The sequence below is a fragment of the Conger conger genome, chromosome 4 (genome assembly GCF_963514075.1).
Source record: "Conger conger chromosome 4, fConCon1.1, whole genome shotgun sequence".
NCBI lineage: Eukaryota > Metazoa > Chordata > Actinopteri > Anguilliformes > Congridae > Conger > Conger conger.
The window spans coordinates 29,475,091-29,496,736 of NC_083763.1; the positions used below are offsets into that span (position 1 = coordinate 29,475,091).

Consider the following 21,646-nt stretch of genomic DNA (forward strand, 5'->3'; position numbering starts at 1 on the left):
GTGGATAATAGTGCTGCCTCACAAACAACAATGTTAAGAGTTCAAATCCTGCCAAGGGGAATTTGTGGAATTAGCATTTTGCTATTTTTCAGCTCCCTCTACCTACCTTATCCCTCTGCCAGTCTTCCTCTTCTCCAATACAATGAATGATTGATTTTATGTGCGAAATTACTTTCAACAGCGTTATTCACGCAATTAGCTTCAATGTGTCAGTCATTATGTTGCTGAATTGCATAGGTTGCCCTACACATTCACTCCTGATAATGGCACAATTTGTTTGCATTCCTTGAGTGAGTCAAGTTTATTTTTTATTTTTTTTAAACACATGTACTCTTTAGGAAAAGCCATGGAAGGAGGAGGGTATTGCATTAATTGTGTTGCAATCCATGTAATTAAGGAAATAAGAAACAATTGGGTAGGTGTCGTAGCCTAACATAGGGGAGCAGCCACTCGGAAAATAAACTAGTGAGTAGATGGGATCGTTTAGGCCTACTTATTTTTTGTGTATTGATGTGCTGCAAATGAAAACATTTTTTGAGAGAGACCAGCAAAGGTGTGTGTGCAGACGCCAGCAACAAGAAAAGTAGAATAAACTGACACTGACATTTGATTTAATATTAATCATAATAATGAATCCCACAAATCTTCAACATCTTCGTCACTTGGCCAATTTCTGTGAACTTCACGAGTGGTCTCAGCTGTTCGTATTGTGCACGGAAAAGAAAGCGCACGGTTGTAAAGCGTGTTTTATGAATGTATTATTCCATTAATTTATATTTTATTTTGATTTAGTGTCACAAAATTATTTTTAATAAGTCAATTGAATACTATAATTATTTATATCATATAAAAACACAATAGGATTAAACATTAAAATGGGTGATGTTTCATTCCGGTAATACTGATTAATTAATGCTTAAGTGGAGTTCAATATGAAATCCATAAAACACATAAAAAAGTTTGCTATAAATAGAGCATAGCCTACAAGTCTAAAATTTTGCTATAAATAGGGCGTAAACTGTCATATAGCTTATTAGAAGAATTGGGACTTCGGAAAGAGTACATCTTCCAAGATTTTTTTGGTGAGGCATACAGAAGAAACAATGAACAATAACAGTGAGTTCAAGTTCAAGTATACACCTGCTAAGACCATGGTCTAGAAGTGGCATGGCATGTGGCTGATGCGCTTCATTTGTTTATGAATTTAATGTCAGATAGAAGATTATTAGAAGATTTGAAGCATGGCCACATAACCACTTTATTTGAGGCTTGTGACACCTCCTTCTGGCTCTCTGCAAGGACAGGGAAAACGTCTATTGCTGTCACCCTCCAGTGTCATTCCAGATAGCGATGTCTCTACTTTAATTTGCCAATGCGTTCCTCCAGCCCTGTACTTTCCTACCCTCAGTGAAGCCTAGACGGCAGCAGCTTGTAGAACTGGTAAACTAATCGTCACGGGTTTAGTAAACTAGTTAACTTAGTAACATAGACAAGCACAAAGAAAAGCTGCCTGCAAAGTAATATTATGTAGCTACACATAATCTGTGGTTGGTGGAGCTCAAACTTCACTGGGGGAAAGAAAGTACCTCAGTTTTTGTTAGTTGAGAAAGAGTTTTCAGAGAAACAGTTAGGTTATATATTGCCAGGCTTTATTTTTCCCTAGCTCTAACAATTCACTGCTTACACTATGAAATAAAATATGTTTTTGAATTGTACTTCCATTAAGAGAACTTCAATCTCCGCTTCAGAGAACGTTTTTTTTTCAGTTATCTCTTTAAATAGCCGAATTTTAGGGGCGTAAATTTCATCACATAAATTAGCATAATTTATCAACGTACTCATGTGGATACAAAAAAAGCTGTTTGTTTGATAAATCCCGTAGAATTTGTTCGTTCGGTTCTAATCACACATTATTTGCACACGGATTTCCGAAAATATGAATCCACTGTGTTCCAAACCGAGGTTGCTAGAGTGGGCGGGGCTTAGGAATGATCTATTAACACCCTTCATTTTCGTCACCACTTCATTTGCAAAGCTACAGCTGATGCACCAGCAAAGAAGAATGTGGAGGACCAACAGGAAATATGACCGGTCTCATATTAGATTTTATATTTTTCCATTTTTTAAAATATTTTCTTATTGCAACACATAATGGATTTATAGCTGAACGATAGACGAGTATTTGAAGATTCCAAATCCGCGCTTTTTTCATTTTTGACCAAAATCGAATCGAACTTTGTAAGTATTCTGTAAAACAGAGAACTGTGCGATGTTACCCCCATGGTCACGTGTAAAACCCCACGCTAACCCAACGACGGAATTTAGCGAGGGCTGAAGGTATCAGCGTGCTCGTCCTTCTGGTGTTGCTGAAAGAATACTAGTAGGGTTAAAAATTAGTGGCCCCTAAGCAGAGAGTCTAGATCAGCCAATAAATAAACCATGATACAAAGACAGTAGTACCACTCTGCCTTCCGCTCTTTACTGGTCCGGGCTGACCAAGAATCTCCACAATAGGGCCAATAGATTCACCTTCGTTTATCTGACTCCATTTTAGAATAATAATTTAGATCAGTTGTCCACATTTAGTGGATGTCGTATTTATAATTTTGATTTGATCGCTATAGGAATCCTGTACTGAGATTTACTCTCCGAACAGTCCTCTGCTGGTACCGCCGCATGTCACATCGCGCGTTATGTGCACGTCTCACGAACTGACTAGCTATCTGTAGTCATCACAGAGGTCGCAGGAATAGCTACTCTTGGGTATATCTGTTTACAGCCTAGGGACCCAAGCAGACCAACCTAGCTACGGCTGTGCTCGACATGACTGAACTACCACACGGAGGCGAGGGATTTACCATCATAGGTCTACGGGTGCTATACGCCGTGATACATTAAGCGTAAATATTCATCCTCCCTAGACCAGTTCGAGGGTGTAAACCAAGCATTCCCTGTACAACTTTGAGTGTCAGTAAGGAAAACCAAACAGATCAAGTTTTAACAGTTTATTTTACCAGGCAGGTTACATACAAGTAATTACATACTAGTTCCAAATCAAAAAACATTACAACGTAAACCAAATTACGGAGTCTTAAAAGTCATGCCTGGTAATAAAAGCTACATACGGGAGTCTGACTACAGACACCCTGTACGTAGAAATTACGTGCACTGTGTGCACGGGAGGCTGATTGCATTCTCCCAGATTGCTTAGTTCACTGTCCTTAAATCCAAAATCTGGCCTTTGATGTTAACCCTAAATATGGGTCACCCATCTGTAATTTGGAGCCACGCCTCCCCAGGAAGCGCAGGGGGGTTGAGGCACATGGCTTTCACTGGGGCAGAGCTCCACACAGTTTCTCCTGGTTGGTTATGATGTCCAGGGTTTGCTGTTGCAGAAATAAAACCATTGCACCAGTCGCACTGAAACAATCAGAATAATACCAAACATGAATATTATCTAAACTGACTTTGTCATGAAACATCCAATGCTGTACACATCATTTAGTGACTGAGTAAAGAGGGAGAGAGCAATAAAGGGGGGTTCGAAGGGAATAATGGGCCCAACAGGCCGTGCCCTCTGAAACCTTCCCGTGCCGTAAAGGATGTTGCCCCGTCGTAACGAGTTTTACGGTTGGAGGCCTGAGTCTTCCCCCACAGGCTCCTGCCCGTATGGGTGCGGAGATAGTGGGGGTTAATGGTGCATGCTCCTGAGTTAAATTACTTTACAGCCACATATTCCACAATACCAGAGGAAGCCAGCAAGCTGACCAGCCCTGAGTGATAATGCCAGATTTCCAGCCTTACACACGCAGCATCACAATTTACCTATAGATGGTATTTTGGGAGGAGTTGAGGAAGGAGGTGGGGTGGTGAAGCAGTCTAGACCACACCCATACAATCCTGAAATACAGAAATTATTCCTGACTTGAAATGTGTGTTATTATAGTTATTTACATTATTTAGAATATATATTTGGTGAATGTGTAGTAGATGCACCCATCGGTGATAATTTAAGTTTTCCAGTCACTATACGGTCACTTTAAAACCTCCTGGACTGACCGGAAGTCTTTGATTTTCTCTCTGGATTACAGAGTACAGTATGTTGGCAAATTCTGATTACAGAGAGGGTGGCCCTGCCTTCTTGTAGGAGCTCCACTTATAAAGAGAGTAAGGGGAAAAAACACCAGCCCTTTCCCTGTTTGTTCTGTTTGATGGGCAGAAAATGCTTAGGTTGGGTTTCCTTTTCCTCACAATTCAATACCAAGGAACACAAATGCAGTTTCCCAGTCTGTCAGTGGAATCTGACTTCTCACCTCACAGTTGCGAGATGGTGGCTATGAGATGCCACGCCTGCTGATATCACCTTTGGGCAAGGCTTGCATGAAAATTTGTGATTATAAGGTACAGCTGGGTGATGAGACACCCTCTTTTCACCCTTTCATTACTATTTTTAGTTCAATCACATCAGCTACAATGGTGGATGGTGAATCCTGATTTCCATGCTGGCTGAGATGGGCATTTTTGGGACTGCCCTCTCTTGGTTTGCATCCTATCTGCCAGATCACTTGGAAGGGGTCCATCTCTGCTCCTCACCCCCTACTTAGAGGAGTCCTACAGGGCTCTGTACAGGGGCCTCTGCTATTTTCCCTTTACACAAAATCTCTTATCAGTAATTGCATCACATGGCTTCTCATATCACAGTTATACAGATGGTAGTCCATGGTCAATGAGAAAACATCTGCCTGCCTAGCCAACATCTGATCATGGAAGGCCAGGCATCACCTGAAGCTCAATCTCAACAAAACAGAGCTGCTCTTCATCCCTCACAGAGCCTTCCTACGAGAATAACTGTCAGTCACCATTGATGGTACTACAGTCACTGGCTCCTGCTCTTCTAGGAGCCTGGAGGTGGTCCTGGTTGACCAGCTGGACTTCAAAGAGCAAGTTGTAGCAACATCACAGTCCTGCAGACTCCTTCTGAATAACATCAGGAGAATTCAACCATACCTGTATGAGGCCAACCAATCCTATATGAATTGTACATTATTTTACGTTCGGTAGTTTGTTCTATGTTTTGTATGTCGTTTGCATCACTTTTATTGTCATGTATTCATTGTTCTTATTAATTGTGATTTATTCACATGATTCCTTTAGCATTTCTTGCTGGAGACAGAATGTCCACATAATAGTTTGGATCAGTGTAGTTGTGGGGCTGTTCCCTTCATTTCCTTTTGAAAGCAAAAGCGTGCACCAGCTTTAACGTCTACTGAAAACCCCACCCTTTGAGGTGTTACCACACACGCAGATACACACACAGATGTCCACATAAATAATATTGTCGAAAGACATAAAAAACCTTTCCTTTACACATACACACACAGAAAAACTGTGCTATAAAGTCCAAACACTTGGACAGTGAGGGGGGCACTATCTGCCTTTTAGCGCTCTTTTGCTATCTACAAACAGGCTTTTGTTTTCATTTGTTTTAATAAACCAGTGCTCCTTTCTAAGAACTAGTACTGCAACTTTTCAATTTAACATTCCTGCAAGACCACAATATTATGGACTGTGCAGGTGCATTTTCCAACCCCTTAGGGAGTGCTGCAGTTACCTGGAGGGAGCGCTTTCTGTTTGACGTGTCACATTTTATACTCCGGGTGGAATGCAGTGAGCAGGTTGAGACCTGAGCTTCCGCAAAAGAAAGGCAGGAAGCTCAATAACTGTCAGGGTGTAGCGGACTCGGCATAAGACGCCCTGCTAGGTGTGTGACGTGCCCCATGCATTATTTAAAAATTTAAACCCAATACAGTTTTCGTCATATATAACTGGATATAAGGCTATCGCTCTAAAGGTAAGTTTCTTTTCTGGTTTCTGTCTTTGGCTTGGTGTGTGTGTTTCATGTTTTGGTTTGGGTAATAGTGTGGTAAATTGTGTTGTAGGGTGCTAAGCACCAAAGCATTTTCATTAACCTCAGTCCTGAAACTTGAATTGCAGTATACTCCACCATTAAATATGATTCCTTTCAACACACTTTTGAATATTACTATTTCGAAATCGTTCAAATCTCTGTTTTCATATTTGAATCCTACAATCTTTTTTAACTGCTATCATGTTGAGGACCATTCAGTCTACAGCTGAATAAAAGTAACTTTCTTACTTTGAAAATTATTTCAACAAAATTGTGAGCACAATAAAAAAGTTTTGTTCCTGTAGGGACACACATACAAGACAAAATATTGCATTGTATTGTGGCTTCAAATTGTATTGCGATCATGATCACATGACTGCATTTAAAAGGATTTCTTGAGAGCAATCTCAGTAAAACAAGATGTGTAAAGAGTGAACCATTTCTGGACAGAAGAAAATTGTTGTAGCATAAGAAAATAATAATAAAGCAATAATTCAATATTTTCTTTAGGTCGATCTAGAAATCCCAACATACAAAAATACACAAATACAAATATGATCAGTTCTGTGATTAGATTTCTGAGATTGCTCGGCCTTGAACAGACGTTATTACTCAGACATCAGACTGGTTTATGCTGCAGAATACAGTAAGCAATCCTTTTTATTTATCACCTTAAGGTAAAAAAGCAGTGTTTTTAATGGCAGATGCTGCTCAGCGATGGCTTATAAATTATATAAATTATGTGCCGCTCGATAACTGTGGATGTGTAAAGAATCCCACTTGGGAAACCTTCGGTTGGTCACAGAATGCCAAAATCACCAGGAGTTTGTTCCCTGTGACAACATTCACTAGCAGACAGACAAAATGGTCATGACCTGTTGCAACATGTGCAAGCAGCTCAAGGTGGTTATCAGTATGAGGGGGTGGAGGCTGAGGCAGGCAATGTAAATTTGGTGGAAATGCTACCATATCTCTGTCACTATTGAGAAACTCAGACTTTGATGGCTGAGAGAATGAGATTGTGTAACAGAGGGGATATTGCAGAAAGAGAAGCAAACTGAACCCAGGGCCTTTCTGAGAGATAAATGACCATTGCAAATTTCCGACAAAACCCCAATGTAAGTGGGCATGTACAACCAAGGCGGTGGGAAATGTCATGAATGAATTTGTCATGAATTTGAAACTAAGAAACCGCTTACTGAATTACTGATAAAGGCTTTGCTCCATAACCGCAGATACAATTACTCCTTTTTGTGAACATTTGTATACCATATGTTCCTGCCCAAATTTATACATCCTATCAAATTTCACTAGCTGCCCATGCTGTTCGCCGTAAATGTGGGACAGTGCACACTAGCACATGCCCTCCTTCCCCTGTGAGATAACATTCACTTGCCTCCCCTTACAGACACTGTGGCATGAATGGGGTAGTAGTCTCATACATTATGACAGTTCCTGTTGGCCTCCTAACATGGGCATGCACACACTTATGCTCACTTGGGCATGCGGTCAGTGGCAATGATGTTTCACATGATATAGACAATATACAATCCGTTTATAATAATAAAGGGATAGTGGCATATAAAGGTAGTTTATGATTAATATAGGACGGTATAAAAGTAGCTTTCAATTCCATGAAAAGGGAAAGCCTCCTTTTAATCTACATGCACTGAAGTAGGTGCCTCTTCTCGTGTGTCTGATTCCCAGAACATGGTTGTTATGTGGATTTTGCTGTATGCTTGGAGTGATTGTCCTGCTGGACAATCTACTTATGACCAAGACTCAGCTTCCTGGCAGAGGCAACCAGATTTTCTGCCAAGATTTCCTCGTACTTTGTTGAATTTATTGTGCCACTGACTGCAACCATTCCATATGTTTTACACCTTTTTATTATTGCAGTGCTAAATGGCATGTTTAACCATTTATGTATTACCATATGTGTCTTCTGAATTCACAGTTCTTTGGCTTTTCCCATGCCAATGGTTGACAAAAGGATTCTGTATGCTTGTTACCTCATTTCTTATACTCTAGGGAACAGGAAGTGATGCAATGACACAATATAGTTCCTTTAGACTGAGATTAACTAAACTAATTGTACAGCCAATTCGATTTTTATTTTATCGACAATAATTCTTAGGGGTGCCAATAATTTTGGCACCTGTGTTTTTAAATGAGATCACTGAATAAAAAACATAGAAACATGAGACTAAATGTATTGATATAAAAGTATGTAGTTTTCCTGTGTGTTTGAACATAAAATATAGATCATTGTACATGTTGTTTATTAAGGTTCCAATAATTCTGGAGCCCGCTGTGTACTGTACAGTACTGTGTGTGACAGAATCTGAAGATTTACTGAATATATATTTACAGTTCACCATTCTTTGTTTGATGGTTTGTTTTGCTAGAGAATGAGTGAAGTTTTTCATGCACATGGTAAAACATAGTGCTGATTTGGTTGGTTTCTGTACTGTTGTGGTGGATGCATTTGGACTAAGAATAGTGGTCTAGGAACAATCCATATCCACACGTTAATTTGTATATTTTTGAAATATTTCTAAATATTTATTTTTACATGATTATGGCCCAAATAAATAAATTTAAAAATTTAAACATACAAGAAACATATATGTAATTTCCCAAAAATATAAAATACATGTGTGATAGAACTGGAATGTTTTTTTTTACATATAAGGCACTTTAATTAATTAATAATTTAATTTTGCATTGTGATCATAAGAATTGTATTTGTGTAATGTGTCACTATATATAGGGGCTTCAGAAAGTATTCAGACCCCTTTATTTCAGTTTTAGTTTTCGATTTTTAATAAATGTACAGACATTTCTAAAACCATGTTTTCACTTTGTCATTATTGGTTATTGAGTATAGATTGATTGGCAAAAAGTGAAGGGGTCTGAATACCTTCTGAAGCCACTGTATAAAATCTGATCAAAATAAGTATATTTTCTATATGTTTAATTTAGTAAAACATACTAATCAACATACGATTTTTGAAAACTTTTTGCATATGGAATGTTGAAGTGATGCTGGCGAGTGCCCTCACAAACTAATAGCCTGGGAGATTTCACATGCTTTGAAGACTTTTTCTTTAGGGGAAGTGATGAGGTGAAAAGTGTAAGGCTACATAACCAGTATCAATATCACAGAGACGATGACCTCAGTCCCACCTCTCGAGTGGAATGCCTTTTTCCAAATATATTTTTATGCCTTTCCCCCTTTTTTTGGAATTTGGAACGCACAATCATGGTCACACTGCAATGCCTCAATTTCTGATTCGAGAGAGCCCAGGCAAGGTTGTGCTGTCACCTGAGATACACTGTCACCTGTCACTACTTACTGCAACATAGGCAGGCTCCCAGAGAAATTGTTTCATGTGCAGCTTTACAGCTACCATTTTTCGAAACAGCTAGTAGACAAGCTATCAGCACTAGCTGTTTGACCAGCTCATCCCCAGCTAGACCAGCTTACTGTATGTCCACTGTATTTTCTAACTGGTGAAGCTGGCATAGCTGAATTATACAGTAGGGTGCTCACCATTGGCAGACTTTATCATGGTAAAACCCATATTGTTTTCATGGAGCCATCAACTTCTTGTTGTTCTGATACCTGAGTGTCCATGCTGTAGTCATGAAGCATGGGTTACCTTTCCAATAGAAATCCAGTCCCAGTACTGGTGCAGCTTCTGGGGTTTTGATAATTTACTGCGATCTCTCCAAGTCATCTTTGAGAGGTCTGTCTGAGTTGCAGATAAGCGCTGGATTGGTGTTGTGAGTGACCTTCAATATTTGCATCCTACAGTGGTTAAGTGAACCATGACAGGGTCTTTGCATGCCTCATTAAAAGCATATTGAGAGTAGCATCGAATGTAGGCTATGTCTGCATGCTGCTTGTTTTGAGTGTAACCCACCTAACTATCGGAATTATTATTCATCTTGAAGGAGGCTATAAAATAAAGGACTGGCGCTAAAGGACGGTCCTACCACAGGAAACAAAACAGTGTTGTGCAGCAGTTTCACAGCCTTCGAAGGCATTTCCACTCAGGGGCAACAGATCAACGGCATGAAGGAAAGGGTGTTGCCTTAGATTGGGGTCACACCACAGCAGCTGCACCTGCACACTTCTTTGTTTACAATCAGCCATTTTGGTTTCACTAAAGCCTTTCACACCATTAGATGTGTCTAATGGTGATTAGCAGCACCGCTGATAAAGTCAATGCAACCCGACAAGGGTGTTGTCCTACGACCAATCAACTGCACTGATTCACATCAAGGACCACAGATGACCACTGCTGCATTGTTATATTAGGCTGCTAGTCTTATCTTCGATACGGTATGCACTTACTGTCTATCGTTCAAGCATCCACATCACCATAGTATATAAATATATATACATATGTGTCTTTTCAAAATCGTGGTGGTTGCAGAAAAGTACCTTGTGTCACGGTTTCCTGCTGAAGGCTCACCAGCTACAGCTTTCAACATTGAACAGGAAATGGTTGCCACAAACACTTCCTTTAGCTAGGGGTACATCCCACTCATGAGCAGACTATCTCTTAGTGAGAGATATTAGAAAGAAATCAATGCGATTTTGTGTACTTTGCTGATACTGTATTGGATGCCAGAAGCCAATAAACAAGAGCTTGTTGGTTTTGGGTGTGTAAGTTGTTGTCAAACTCAGACAAAGACATTTACCTATAGTGTGTCTCACCAAATGTATTGCTCATTTACCACATGCTATTTCAAAAGAAGTCATAATGCCTCACATGAATTTACTAATGTGTCTGATGAGCCATTTTTGGATTGTACTTACTTCAGCTACTCCAGAAGCCGAGATTCTTCCACTCACATGAGCAATGTGTGAGTCTATTCGCTGATTTTCTTTTGCATAACATTTATTCAGCAATACTTTTTACATGAAAACTGGCAGGCTTCAGTTCAGAATTTGTGAAAAGAATCCCCTGGAAAGAGGTTACTTTATGCCCAGCATGGAATTAAAGAAATGAACACTAAAGAGCGTTTTTTCACCTATATGTTTGTGGCACATGTTGTTCAGATGTGAGATGACGCCAAGACCGGACAATATGCTCATCACTGAAAATAAGCTAAAGATTTGTCATGGATTTCTTTGGCTAATCTCCTCCCATTACACACAGCCCATCTGACTGAGGCACTAAACTGCAAAAACAGTTTGTATTAACAAAAAAAACCTGCCCGCAGATTCTCAGAAGTCATGCCAAGTCGTTTCATTTTGGAAAATAACCTTACTGGCTTTCAGTCGAATGGGATTGCCAGTCCACCTCCAGAAAGCCGCTTTGCACAGGATATTCAGTGGGTTTGGTCTTCAGGAAGTTCAAAATGGCAGCGTAACAAATCCAGATCCTGCTGCCCATCCCCTCGTGGCTGCAAATAAGCTGTAATTCGAGAGACAGGGCCTGGGGAGCGACCCTGCTTGCCAGAGATGGCTGATTCATTCCATCAAATCCATGCAAAGATCAAGGCGTCCATACTTCAGCACGCACAAGAGTCCCATTATACAATCAGAAAAAAATTCAAACAAGTCTGCGCTTACATTGCCTACCCCAGCCATCATAACATTTGTTCTGCTTAATCAAGCTGTGTGTGTATAATGGCCATCATGATGAAAAATGTGATAGAAACCCTGAAATGTTTTATTACTTTATTAGGGACTTACTAAGATGGTCTGAGTAGTTTTTCTTTCCCCGTTTCCAATGCACAAAATGAGGGGCCCTTTAACAATAAAACTTCACAGGTTCAAAACCGAAATCTATTTTCATCTGACAGCATGAGGCAGAAAAGGCCACACATCCTCCTCTATGGCCAGCCAGAGTTCAGCAGGCTCACATCCCGATAAAAAACATGCTAGCTAGCTAGTTACCTTGTGGCACCCAATCACTGTACCACAGTGTATTTACGCCGATGTGGCAAGGCATACACTTTTGTCATATCTCTTTTTGCTGTCTATGGGGGCTCCAAGAAAGTGCTGAATCAGTTTGGACATACACTGATCTGAAATTTGAGGTTCTCAACAGAATGTGTCTTTATATCTTCTAGTGCTCAGATGTCTACCAGTATGGCAATTTTCAGATATTTGGGGTACAAAATTATAAAATGCATTGACAACCAAATAAAGAGGTGTGAGATAAGGGTGTTTAATAATATGCCATTACATGCCATATGTGTTATGCCAGAGCCATCACTTGTAAATCATATTGTGCATACATTCACCACTTGCAATGCAGCTGACTTGGACATAGCATGTGTGAAACTGACACATTTTATAAGTGCACCGCAGTCATGCACTGCAGTGGGTTTAATAGCCTCAGGACCCAGCAGTCGTTCAGAACAATATGGTGTTCTCCAGTGCTCAGTGATGTTACTCGAGGAGGTTATAAACCACTCAACGCAAATTATTGATTGCAAGACTGAGCTGCTTGATGATACTGCTGTCCTTACATGCTTGTGTCGCAGTTCTTGTCTGTGGATAGATCAAAGGCGCTCACATCCTCAAGCCACAGCACTATCCTTTTATATTTCTGTCCGTTTTCAGTTCTGCCTATTGCATGTTCTGTTCTTTAGAGGAAATCCACAGTTCTTACTCCTTCTTAGAAAGGGCTTACAAAAAATATCTGGATTGTCAAACCCAACATCAAACAGAACACCTGATATGCATTATTCAAGGTTTTGAAATAATGGTCGCAGTGGGTGTTTAATTGCAGTGTGCACATGGAAGATTAAAACAAACCATAAAAAACATGGAATCAATACATTTCCATGTTTTAAAAATGATGGCGAAAGCTTTACAAAAGACATACTCAGTGGTACTCAAATGGTAAAGCGTCATACATTACATGAATGTATGGTCTATAATATTCCTATTATAATGAATCAGTCTTTGAAAACTGCTTAAATCAAAGATGTTTCTCAATATTTCCGCCCATTGAAGATGTTCATTATTTCTTCCAGACCGGAAATTTGATCTGATTCTATATGGGTTAATCCACTGATTATTCACTTTGTTTTCAATGACAAAGATTTTTTTATTACTTTAATCTAGAGCTTCAGAATTAAATAGCATTTTTCTTCAGCAGACCATAAACCTCATTAACTCACATTAATAGAGAAAGATTCCCCTTTGATTGAAATTCAATAGTTCCATAGAATTTCAGTTTATCTCAGAGCATTCTGTTGGCTGCTCATTATTATTGTACAAGCCATGGTAGGACAAAAGGACAATGCATTTTAAAAACATGCTTCCATGGTGGAAATGACCATGCATTTAACTGTCATATGAAGAGACTGTCAGTATCCACAAGAAAAAAGTAATGGATTGTAGATTATGGTGAGGATCAGAAGGCCTTCAGATTTATAGTATATACTTATAACTAATTTTGTAAAGATGTTTTTCTTTTTAAATATTGTTTTATGCGTGTGGGGATCATATATGGTAATAAGCCACACCCATTGGGGTTGGCAAGAACACACATTTGTCACAAAAATTAAGAACATTTCATTGGATTCAGTTAAGATATTGATTGTTCATGGAATTTAGATTATTTGAACAGCTGTTCTTAGGAAAAAGGTTCCTACTTCCTGAGCTCCAGCCAACAGGAAGTAAACACATAACTCTGGTACCGAATCAACAGTTCAGTTTAATCTCTAGATGCTCTCCACAACTGTACTGTGCAGAAGTTAGTTTGACACCGAGAAACTTTAATCAATGAATGTAATCTCAGTCTCTCACAAATACATTTGCAGACAGGAGGCTTGCAGGATGTGCATGTCTTGACAGGGAATGAATGTACAGTACCAGTGAAACTATGCAAAGCATCTATGACTTACCGATACGCTTAACTTGTTGCATAGAACAAATTGCCCAAGGCTATGTATTTCACCTGGATACTGATTTGTGTGTGCATGTGTGTGTGCATGTGTGTGTATGTGAGTGAATATCAAAAAGGAATACGGTTTTTATTTCAGTTTGAGCATTGAATAGAATAACTTTTGAATTTCTTCAGAACATCTCAAGACTGGGCATGTTGACTGTTTCATAATGTCTCCACTTTTTCATATTACCCAACATTCTTTGAGGCTTCCACGTGCACAGCTTAGCATAGCTATAATGTCCATGTAAACAGAGCCACGTGATTGATGTGTTTACTCTGTCTGACAGATGGACGATATTGACGCAATGTTCAGTGACCTGCTGGGGGAGATGGACCTCCTAACACAGGTGAGTTCACAGTCACATTCTGGGCTATAGCTTAGCAGCCCGAGTTAGCATCTCATACCACCTCTGTTCAGTTGAACCACAGAATGAAGCATGTCTGTCTGAAGCATGTCACAACTGACCGTTATTCATATGCAGCCAACATTTACAACTTTTAGTCGCTCTTCTACTTGCATAGCTATGGAGTCTGGTAGCTATGTTCAGTGGTAACAAAATGGTGGGGGCTGTACAACTATTCACCACCCTCATTAGTAATAATGACTGTAATGGAACCAATAACTATATGACATAATTGACTTAATTTGTCCACAGGCAGCAGAGGTTCAAGTCCTCAAAGATTTTTGCATTCCTGCAGTATTCATTCCAACACACAACATCCCATTTGCTGACAGCCTATCACTGTCTGTCACTGAGAGATGTGTGTCTCACTGAATAGAATGTGAAATAACCATGGCATGAATGGAAGCGGTTCAGCTACAGTGCTTCTCACTTGCAGTGTGGGCGGAATAGTAATAACTCACTATTAGGGATTTCAAACTGGGATGAATTATATCTTCTTCTTTTTTTGGAGCATGGTGGTTGGAATGTAGTTACTCATAAAATTACACATCAACCTATAACTTCTGACCAGACTTCTGTTCACGATTGGTTTCAATTTTGTTTTTGTATAACTGAAGGTAATACAGGTCATTTCGCTTCCCTGTTTGCTGTAAGAAAAAAATATTAATTGAGGAACGAAAACCTATGTCTGGTTGCAAGGAACCAAAATCTAGATATACATATTAAATGCTGAAAAAAAACAATTTCCAGTGTGATGACATCCACATACTGTATTGATATGTTATTCTAAGAAAAGGAAAGATAAAAAGAGTAAAAACAAAGAAACCGTTTGTGAATACCATACAATGTGTGCATGATAGACAATACATTTAATGCATTTCCCCCAATTTCTACCCCAATTTGGAATACTTTTGTCATACTTTAAAGCCATGCTCATTGCTGCATACATTGCTGAGTGCAGAAAAGTATGTGAAAACACATACTGTTTTTTCATGCTGGTATTTGTTGTCTTATTGCAGTTCATTAGTTGAGGTTGCAAAGAGTTCAGCCAGAGGAAGACATTTCATGAGAAGTTTTAAGAAATAGACTGTGGCGACTAAATTCTTTGGTTTGGAGGGGCGGGATAAGACACTGAATTCCTCCATCTTTGGGCACTCCTGCTGTCAACACTAGCATAGTGGCCCAGAAAATGTGTGTGTATATATAAATATATATATATATATATATATATTTTTTTTTTAAATATGTTTTGTCATATAGGAACAATGATTTTCTAATAGATGTATTATAATTATTTTTATTTTATGTTTTGTCATAAAGGAACAATCATTTTCTCATATATGTATTATTAATCTTTTTTGTTATTTTTCTACTCTGCAGAGTTTAGGGGTGGACACTCTTCCCCCAGAGTCTGAATCAAGTTCAAACAAAGAACTCAACTTCTCCATCGGGTTCACAGATTTGAACGGTATAACACACATTGTACAACATCCCAGTCGTAGCATTTACTATATGTAGGTTTCTTTTCGTTTCAATTTGAGAGTCATAAAATGAACGATTACATAAAAGTAGGAATATAATGGCATAACAATATAAAAATAGATTTTATTATGTTTTCAAAATATTCATAAAGTTCATTGCTAATGCACAAGGAAACTTGAAGCATGAACTCTCCAGTCTATTAAGGGCACATTATCAGATTAATTAGGAAAAAAGTCAAACACAGGAGAGTCAGTAAATCCTTATATATAGTAAATATAGTACAAGCATGTCAGAGATTTCTCCTTGTAGTCTGATGGTATTTGGTTTTTCAGCCAATTTTATTAGATTGTTGATTCCTACTGAATAAAATCACGAAGTGATTATTCTATGACTATTAGCATTAGCATTAGTATTAGTAACAGTGGTGATTCTACTGGGCCAAACTGTTAACTGTAGCCAATGTTCTTATTCTTTTTCGGCCTTCTTTGATTATGTTCAGAGTCTCTCAATGAACTGGAAGACAATGATTTGGATGCCTTGATGGCGGAGCTGGTAGCAGATATCAGTGCAGCGGAAGAGAAGCTGACGACGGCAGAGAGCACCCATCCCGCACCCCACCCTGACCCCATGGACCTGCCCCCACCACCCCTGCCTCCACAGAACTACAGCCTCCTTTCCTGGCCCAACAATGACGACAATGCCACAGTCCCTGTGCCCTCACATGCAGCCTTGCCTCCAGCACCTTCCTCACAACCCCCAGCCCCGCCTCAGGCGTCTAAGCCTTTACTTCCGGTAAAGGTCCTTTACCCGACACTTACCAAACTGATATTTCCAGTCCTGGATGCTGATTGGTCAACCAGCCTTCCTAGCAGTGCTAATGTTTATGATATAGTGCAGCTAAATCGAACATTCATGCATCATTTTGTCATCTTTCATAAATACAAACATCCTAGATATTGAAATTTTGCAAAAATAATAATTGATTGGAGAAAATATATATATATATTGGTTACCCTGGACTTCACCGGAGGCTGTTAAAATGACACTACACCATCTTAAAGAAGCTCAGACATGGCACATGAACTTGTATTGCCTTTCTCAGGGTAGCTGGACAAGCTGCACACAGTTAACGCATTTTGCCCTCGTATTTATAGGATGAATGCAGGTACAACAGTCTGTCTGGCAGGCCACATGTCTCATGTGGGGGCGCAAGGAGTAAATGGACCCTGTCTGGAAAAGATCAAACACTGCAAAGGCAGGATGGAAACAGTTTTGGGATCTGTGTGAGGTGGAGGGGGATTTTTATAGCCTCTATAACCCCATCTAATAGACAGGACCAAAAGACAAATCACAAATTGTGCCAGCAGGAGAGCTGGCCGCTTGTCATTGTTCCTATCAGATGAGAACAGTGGTCTTTGTTACTCACACAGTATGGTTCACCCAGCGGTGAATTATGGGGGAGGAGCTTCCAGCTGTCATTTATTGTACCGGTGTAAAATGTGCATCACATGTATCCTGTATGCTATTACATATTTCACTAGCATGCTTGCTTATTTTCTCAGGAAGAAATAGAAGCACAAGCCAAAGCGGACAAAATAAAGCTTGCCCTGGAAAAGCTGAAAGAAGCTAAAGTGAAGAAGGTAAGATAATTCCTACATATGGTAGTAACATTGTGTAGATACGGTAGTGTAGGTATTATATCTCAGTTAATTATTCAGTATTCAGTCATTAGTCAATTATTAGCCATCTCGTCAATCAGTCAATTCCCCAGTTAGCTCGACTGTATCCTTCTCTCCGGTCACAACGTTCACAGACATTTTGAACATTCCATCTATATCTAACACTATACAGTATGTAAGAGTTCTATTATATTCAACTAGTTGAGCATTTTAACTATAATTTAAAGACCACCTTTGATATTCAGAATCTGCTGTTCACTGGTTCAGCCAATATTCAAAATCAAATTTCAAAGAGTTTACGTCTTACTTTAAAAATAAGATTACTACATTGAGTGAAAAAATACAAACCTGTGTGAACTCAGAATTAGACTCCCAACTACAGTGTGTGTGGATAATATGGGCTCTTTCTCTGGAATTAATGAGGTTCAGCTTTGCAAAATCTTCTCGCAAATGAATTCCTCTATCTGTTCCCTAGATGCCATTCAAACAATGTTTTATAATATAATATCACTCATCGAACATTTTTACTCTATTACACCTACTTATTCATGCAATTATCTAATCAGCCAATTGGGTGGCAGCAGTACAATGCATACAATCATGTAGATACGGGTCTGGAGAACAGTATTCATGATAATTTCAGGTCTGGTTTTCACTAAAATCATAGCACAGAGGCAACAGGTAATAAATTACCTTTGGCATACTATTAATGTAAATAATACATCAGTTCTTATTCTTTTAGACTTGAGTACTGAATTTGACACAACAGACCATTAGATATTAATGTATCAATTTAAAAACAGGGTTGGTCTTTTGGAAACTGTGCTAAGATTGTTTCAATCGTGTTTGACTGGGAGGCAATTTTATGTCAGTCTAGGTGACCATGTTTCTCGGAAGAATGAGTTCCACAGGGATCACTACTTGGGCCTCTACTCTTTACTGTGCATATGCTCCTCTTAAGGAAAATTACTAGCAAGCATGGTGTAAAATTCCATACATGATGACACAGTTATATATGTCTGCAGGACCAGATGAAGACAATGATTTAAACCATTGGTTAACTGTCAGTCAGATATTAAAAGCTGGATGTCCAAAAACCATCCACAAAGAAAGCTGAGAGAAAAAAAAAATGGTTGCATATTTTTTTACATTTTATACAGCTACAGAGGGTAAAGCTAACCCCACACACAGGTGAAGGAATGTTTATACATTATAAAATTATAAAAATCATGCAGTATCAAGACTAAAAAAAGTTAACTGTTTTTTAAGAGATAGACCGGAACTTTACATGATGCTAATTTCTGAACAAAGCTAAACAAAAAGGAATATGGAACAGGAAATAGAAGGGCCGCTCTCCCTCTCCTTCCGTGCTGCACCTGGTCATTGCTGTGAGATGGGTTGGGTTTCAGTTGTTTAGAGGTCATATACCATGGTGGTCCATAACTATATTTCCTGAAGATGTCCTCACCATTATTTGTATTTGTAATATATTCATGTTTATTACGTATTTGTATACATTATCAAATACCCTTTTCAGCTTCTTTACAGAAACAGATAGATCAATTGAAATACATTGACATTTATTATATAATAGCCCATATACAATAATTGCACTATTACATTTGCTAACGTTGAACTTTGAGAACACAGATGGTGAGGTATTGTCTCCACTAATTTTCTTCAGCTGTTACAATGTAGTTCTGTTTGGCTATCAGTCTATTCATAAGATGACTGGACATCTGAGGACGAATGAAGGCCAGTTCAGACCAGCTTCCAGCTCAACATTGTTTGACCAGCCGAAGCTATGTTTCTCAAACAAGCTACCAGCACTAGCTGGTTGACCAGCTCATACCCAGCTAGACCAACTTTATGACCAGCAGAAGTTGGCATAGCTAGATTTTACAGCAGGATAAGTGCACACAAAATGGATCCCCCACCCTACCACAGATGTATAGTGTCATTATAAAAACCAAATCCAAACTAAAAACAACAACGCTGATGTTTTGTGTCCTAGCCGTTGTGCACATTCTCCCACACTCGCTGCCGTTTTTTCCTCAGCTCGTGGTTAAGGTGCACATGAACAATGGCAGCTCCAAAACGCTGATGGTGGACGAGAGGCAGACGGTGCGAGATGTGCTGGACAACCTCTTCGAGAAGACACACTGTGACTGCGGGGTGGACTGGAGTCTGTACGAAACCAACCCCGAGCTTCAGATTGGTGAGACAATATGAACATAACTTGGGTCTTGCAGCAAGGTTCTGAATCACGTGTTGTGTTTGCACTGGCAATGTGATACACCTGGCAGACCCATAGCACAGTACAATGAAGCACGCTTGGATATGCTAACTGTCAATCATATTCAGTATCATGCGCAAAATCCAGGTCAAATCACTATTAATTATTTATTGATTATAAATACAATCATTTCATAGCATGTACAATACAATAGAACAGAATGGAAAATATACCGTATACCCTACAACACAAGGTTATAAATACAGTTAAAAATAGTAGTGGGACAGAGACACAATTTTTTGTTGTTATGGCTATGTACTTAGCACATTGGATATGAAGTAAAACAAATTCAAAATAACAGTGCTTACATAAGTCAGGAAAAGGGGGAAAACCCTTGGTTCCTTGATAGAGCTATCTTCCTTTTTGCCTGAGATGTTGAGCATTACAGTATATTGAATGATCATGAGTGTGTTCTGCTATTTATGCCCTTGACTCATAGGCACAAGTATAGGTTGATGTGCTGTCATAAGCAGTCATTTATGCCTCTACGCAATACTCCCTACACTGATTTTGATGCAGCCACATAACATTTTATTTTTGGATTGCGTATTACCTCACATGCAATGTTTTGTACTTTATCCTGCCTGTAAAATGCTATCAGATATGGAACTAAATACAAATTGTATTTATCCCCTGTAGGCACTATTCATTTAATGCAATACATTCAGTGTGGCTCCAAGAAGAAGCCAGCTTTTTAACGGGGGTGGCTTCTAATTGAAAACTGAGGCTTATATATCCAGAATAGTTGAAAGTTATAAGCACAGGGTTGGTTTTACAGCGTTTGTTTTACAGTCTGGGTGGCAATGATTAGGGGCAAATTTTCCCATTGTGTCACACACGCTGGCTACAAAGTTTTCTCTGGAAGCAACACGTTATTTGTAGTTTATTGCCCTTATGAAACATCAGGACTTTCAAACATGAGGATTATATAGCACCATCACTGTGAACTCAAAATGATCGTGCTGTGCCTGTATGAACACATTTTCATCGTAACAGATTTTTTAAAATATTTGATTTTACACTTGTAGATGTTACAAATGTGTAACATGGAAGATAGAAGAATAGGGAATACTACTGATGAAATATGACCATTATATTATCACATTATGAGCGTGATCAGATTAACTGCTTCTCAAATTATTCAGTGCATTGTTGATAGCTAGTTGTCTATGATCGTCAAAGAAACTATAGTAATAAACTTGAAATTATGTATTTTTATGTGAGGCTATTCATTTTTATATGTGTGGTGCTTCAACAGAAAGAGGCTTTGAAGACCATGAGAATTTAGTGGAACCTTTGTCTGCATGGACACGGGACAGTGAAAACCAGATTCTCTTTCTGGAGAGAATTGATAAATATGCTGTCTTTAAAAACCCTCAGGTAAGCTTTATTTTTTCCCCTCTGTGAGTGATGTTGTTGCTCACACTCTGCCAGTGAAGTGCATGTGAGGACAGTTGGCCTCAAGAGTCAGTTTAGATTTCAGGCCTATGTGTTTGTTTACTTGTTGAAAAACATCAAGCTGACTGACATACAGTAACAAAAGACAGCTTTTTCTAGAAAATAATTTTTTGACCAGCAAATAAAATACAATTGCATGAACTTCGCATGGATGTTAATCATGTAGTAATGTAGCAATGAAGTATACAGGCATAGAGGTGAGAAGGTTTGACAGGCCACAGACCCATATAAAAACACGTTTTTTGTCACATGTAATTCATTATTTGCTCAACACACTCCCTTATCATACATGTGTACAGTGTAGCGGATATATTGCTTGAACCTGTAGAGTTGTGGTTAATACATTGGCCTTTGCCATAATTTGACATAATGGCATATACAACATGCAGAAGTGACTGCAGTATTTTTACTTTAATCACTACTTTTGAGAGTTTAAAATACACAGTGCCCTGCCCAAAGTCACTGGGTGGCTAATAATCATAAATGCAGCTTTG

The 21,646-nt window shown here is 39.0% G+C and overlaps 1 protein-coding gene across 1 annotated transcript in view; it reads left to right on the forward strand.

The window, feature by feature from the left end:
• Positions 1–5,689: 5,689 nt before the first annotated feature.
• Positions 5,690–21,646, forward strand: part of LOC133126583 (amyloid beta A4 precursor protein-binding family B member 1-interacting protein-like) — a 28,389-nt gene continuing 12,432 nt past the window's right edge. The window contains exons 1-7 of the mRNA XM_061238926.1: positions 5,690–5,851; positions 14,121–14,180; positions 15,618–15,705; positions 16,219–16,511; positions 17,282–17,359; positions 19,457–19,616; positions 20,953–21,074. Of these exons, the coding sequence (XP_061094910.1) occupies positions 14,121–14,180; positions 15,618–15,705; positions 16,219–16,511; positions 17,282–17,359; positions 19,457–19,616; positions 20,953–21,074 (801 nt within the window). The 5' untranslated portion in view covers positions 5,690–5,851. The remainder of the gene's footprint in view (positions 5,852–14,120; positions 14,181–15,617; positions 15,706–16,218; positions 16,512–17,281; positions 17,360–19,456; positions 19,617–20,952; positions 21,075–21,646) is intronic.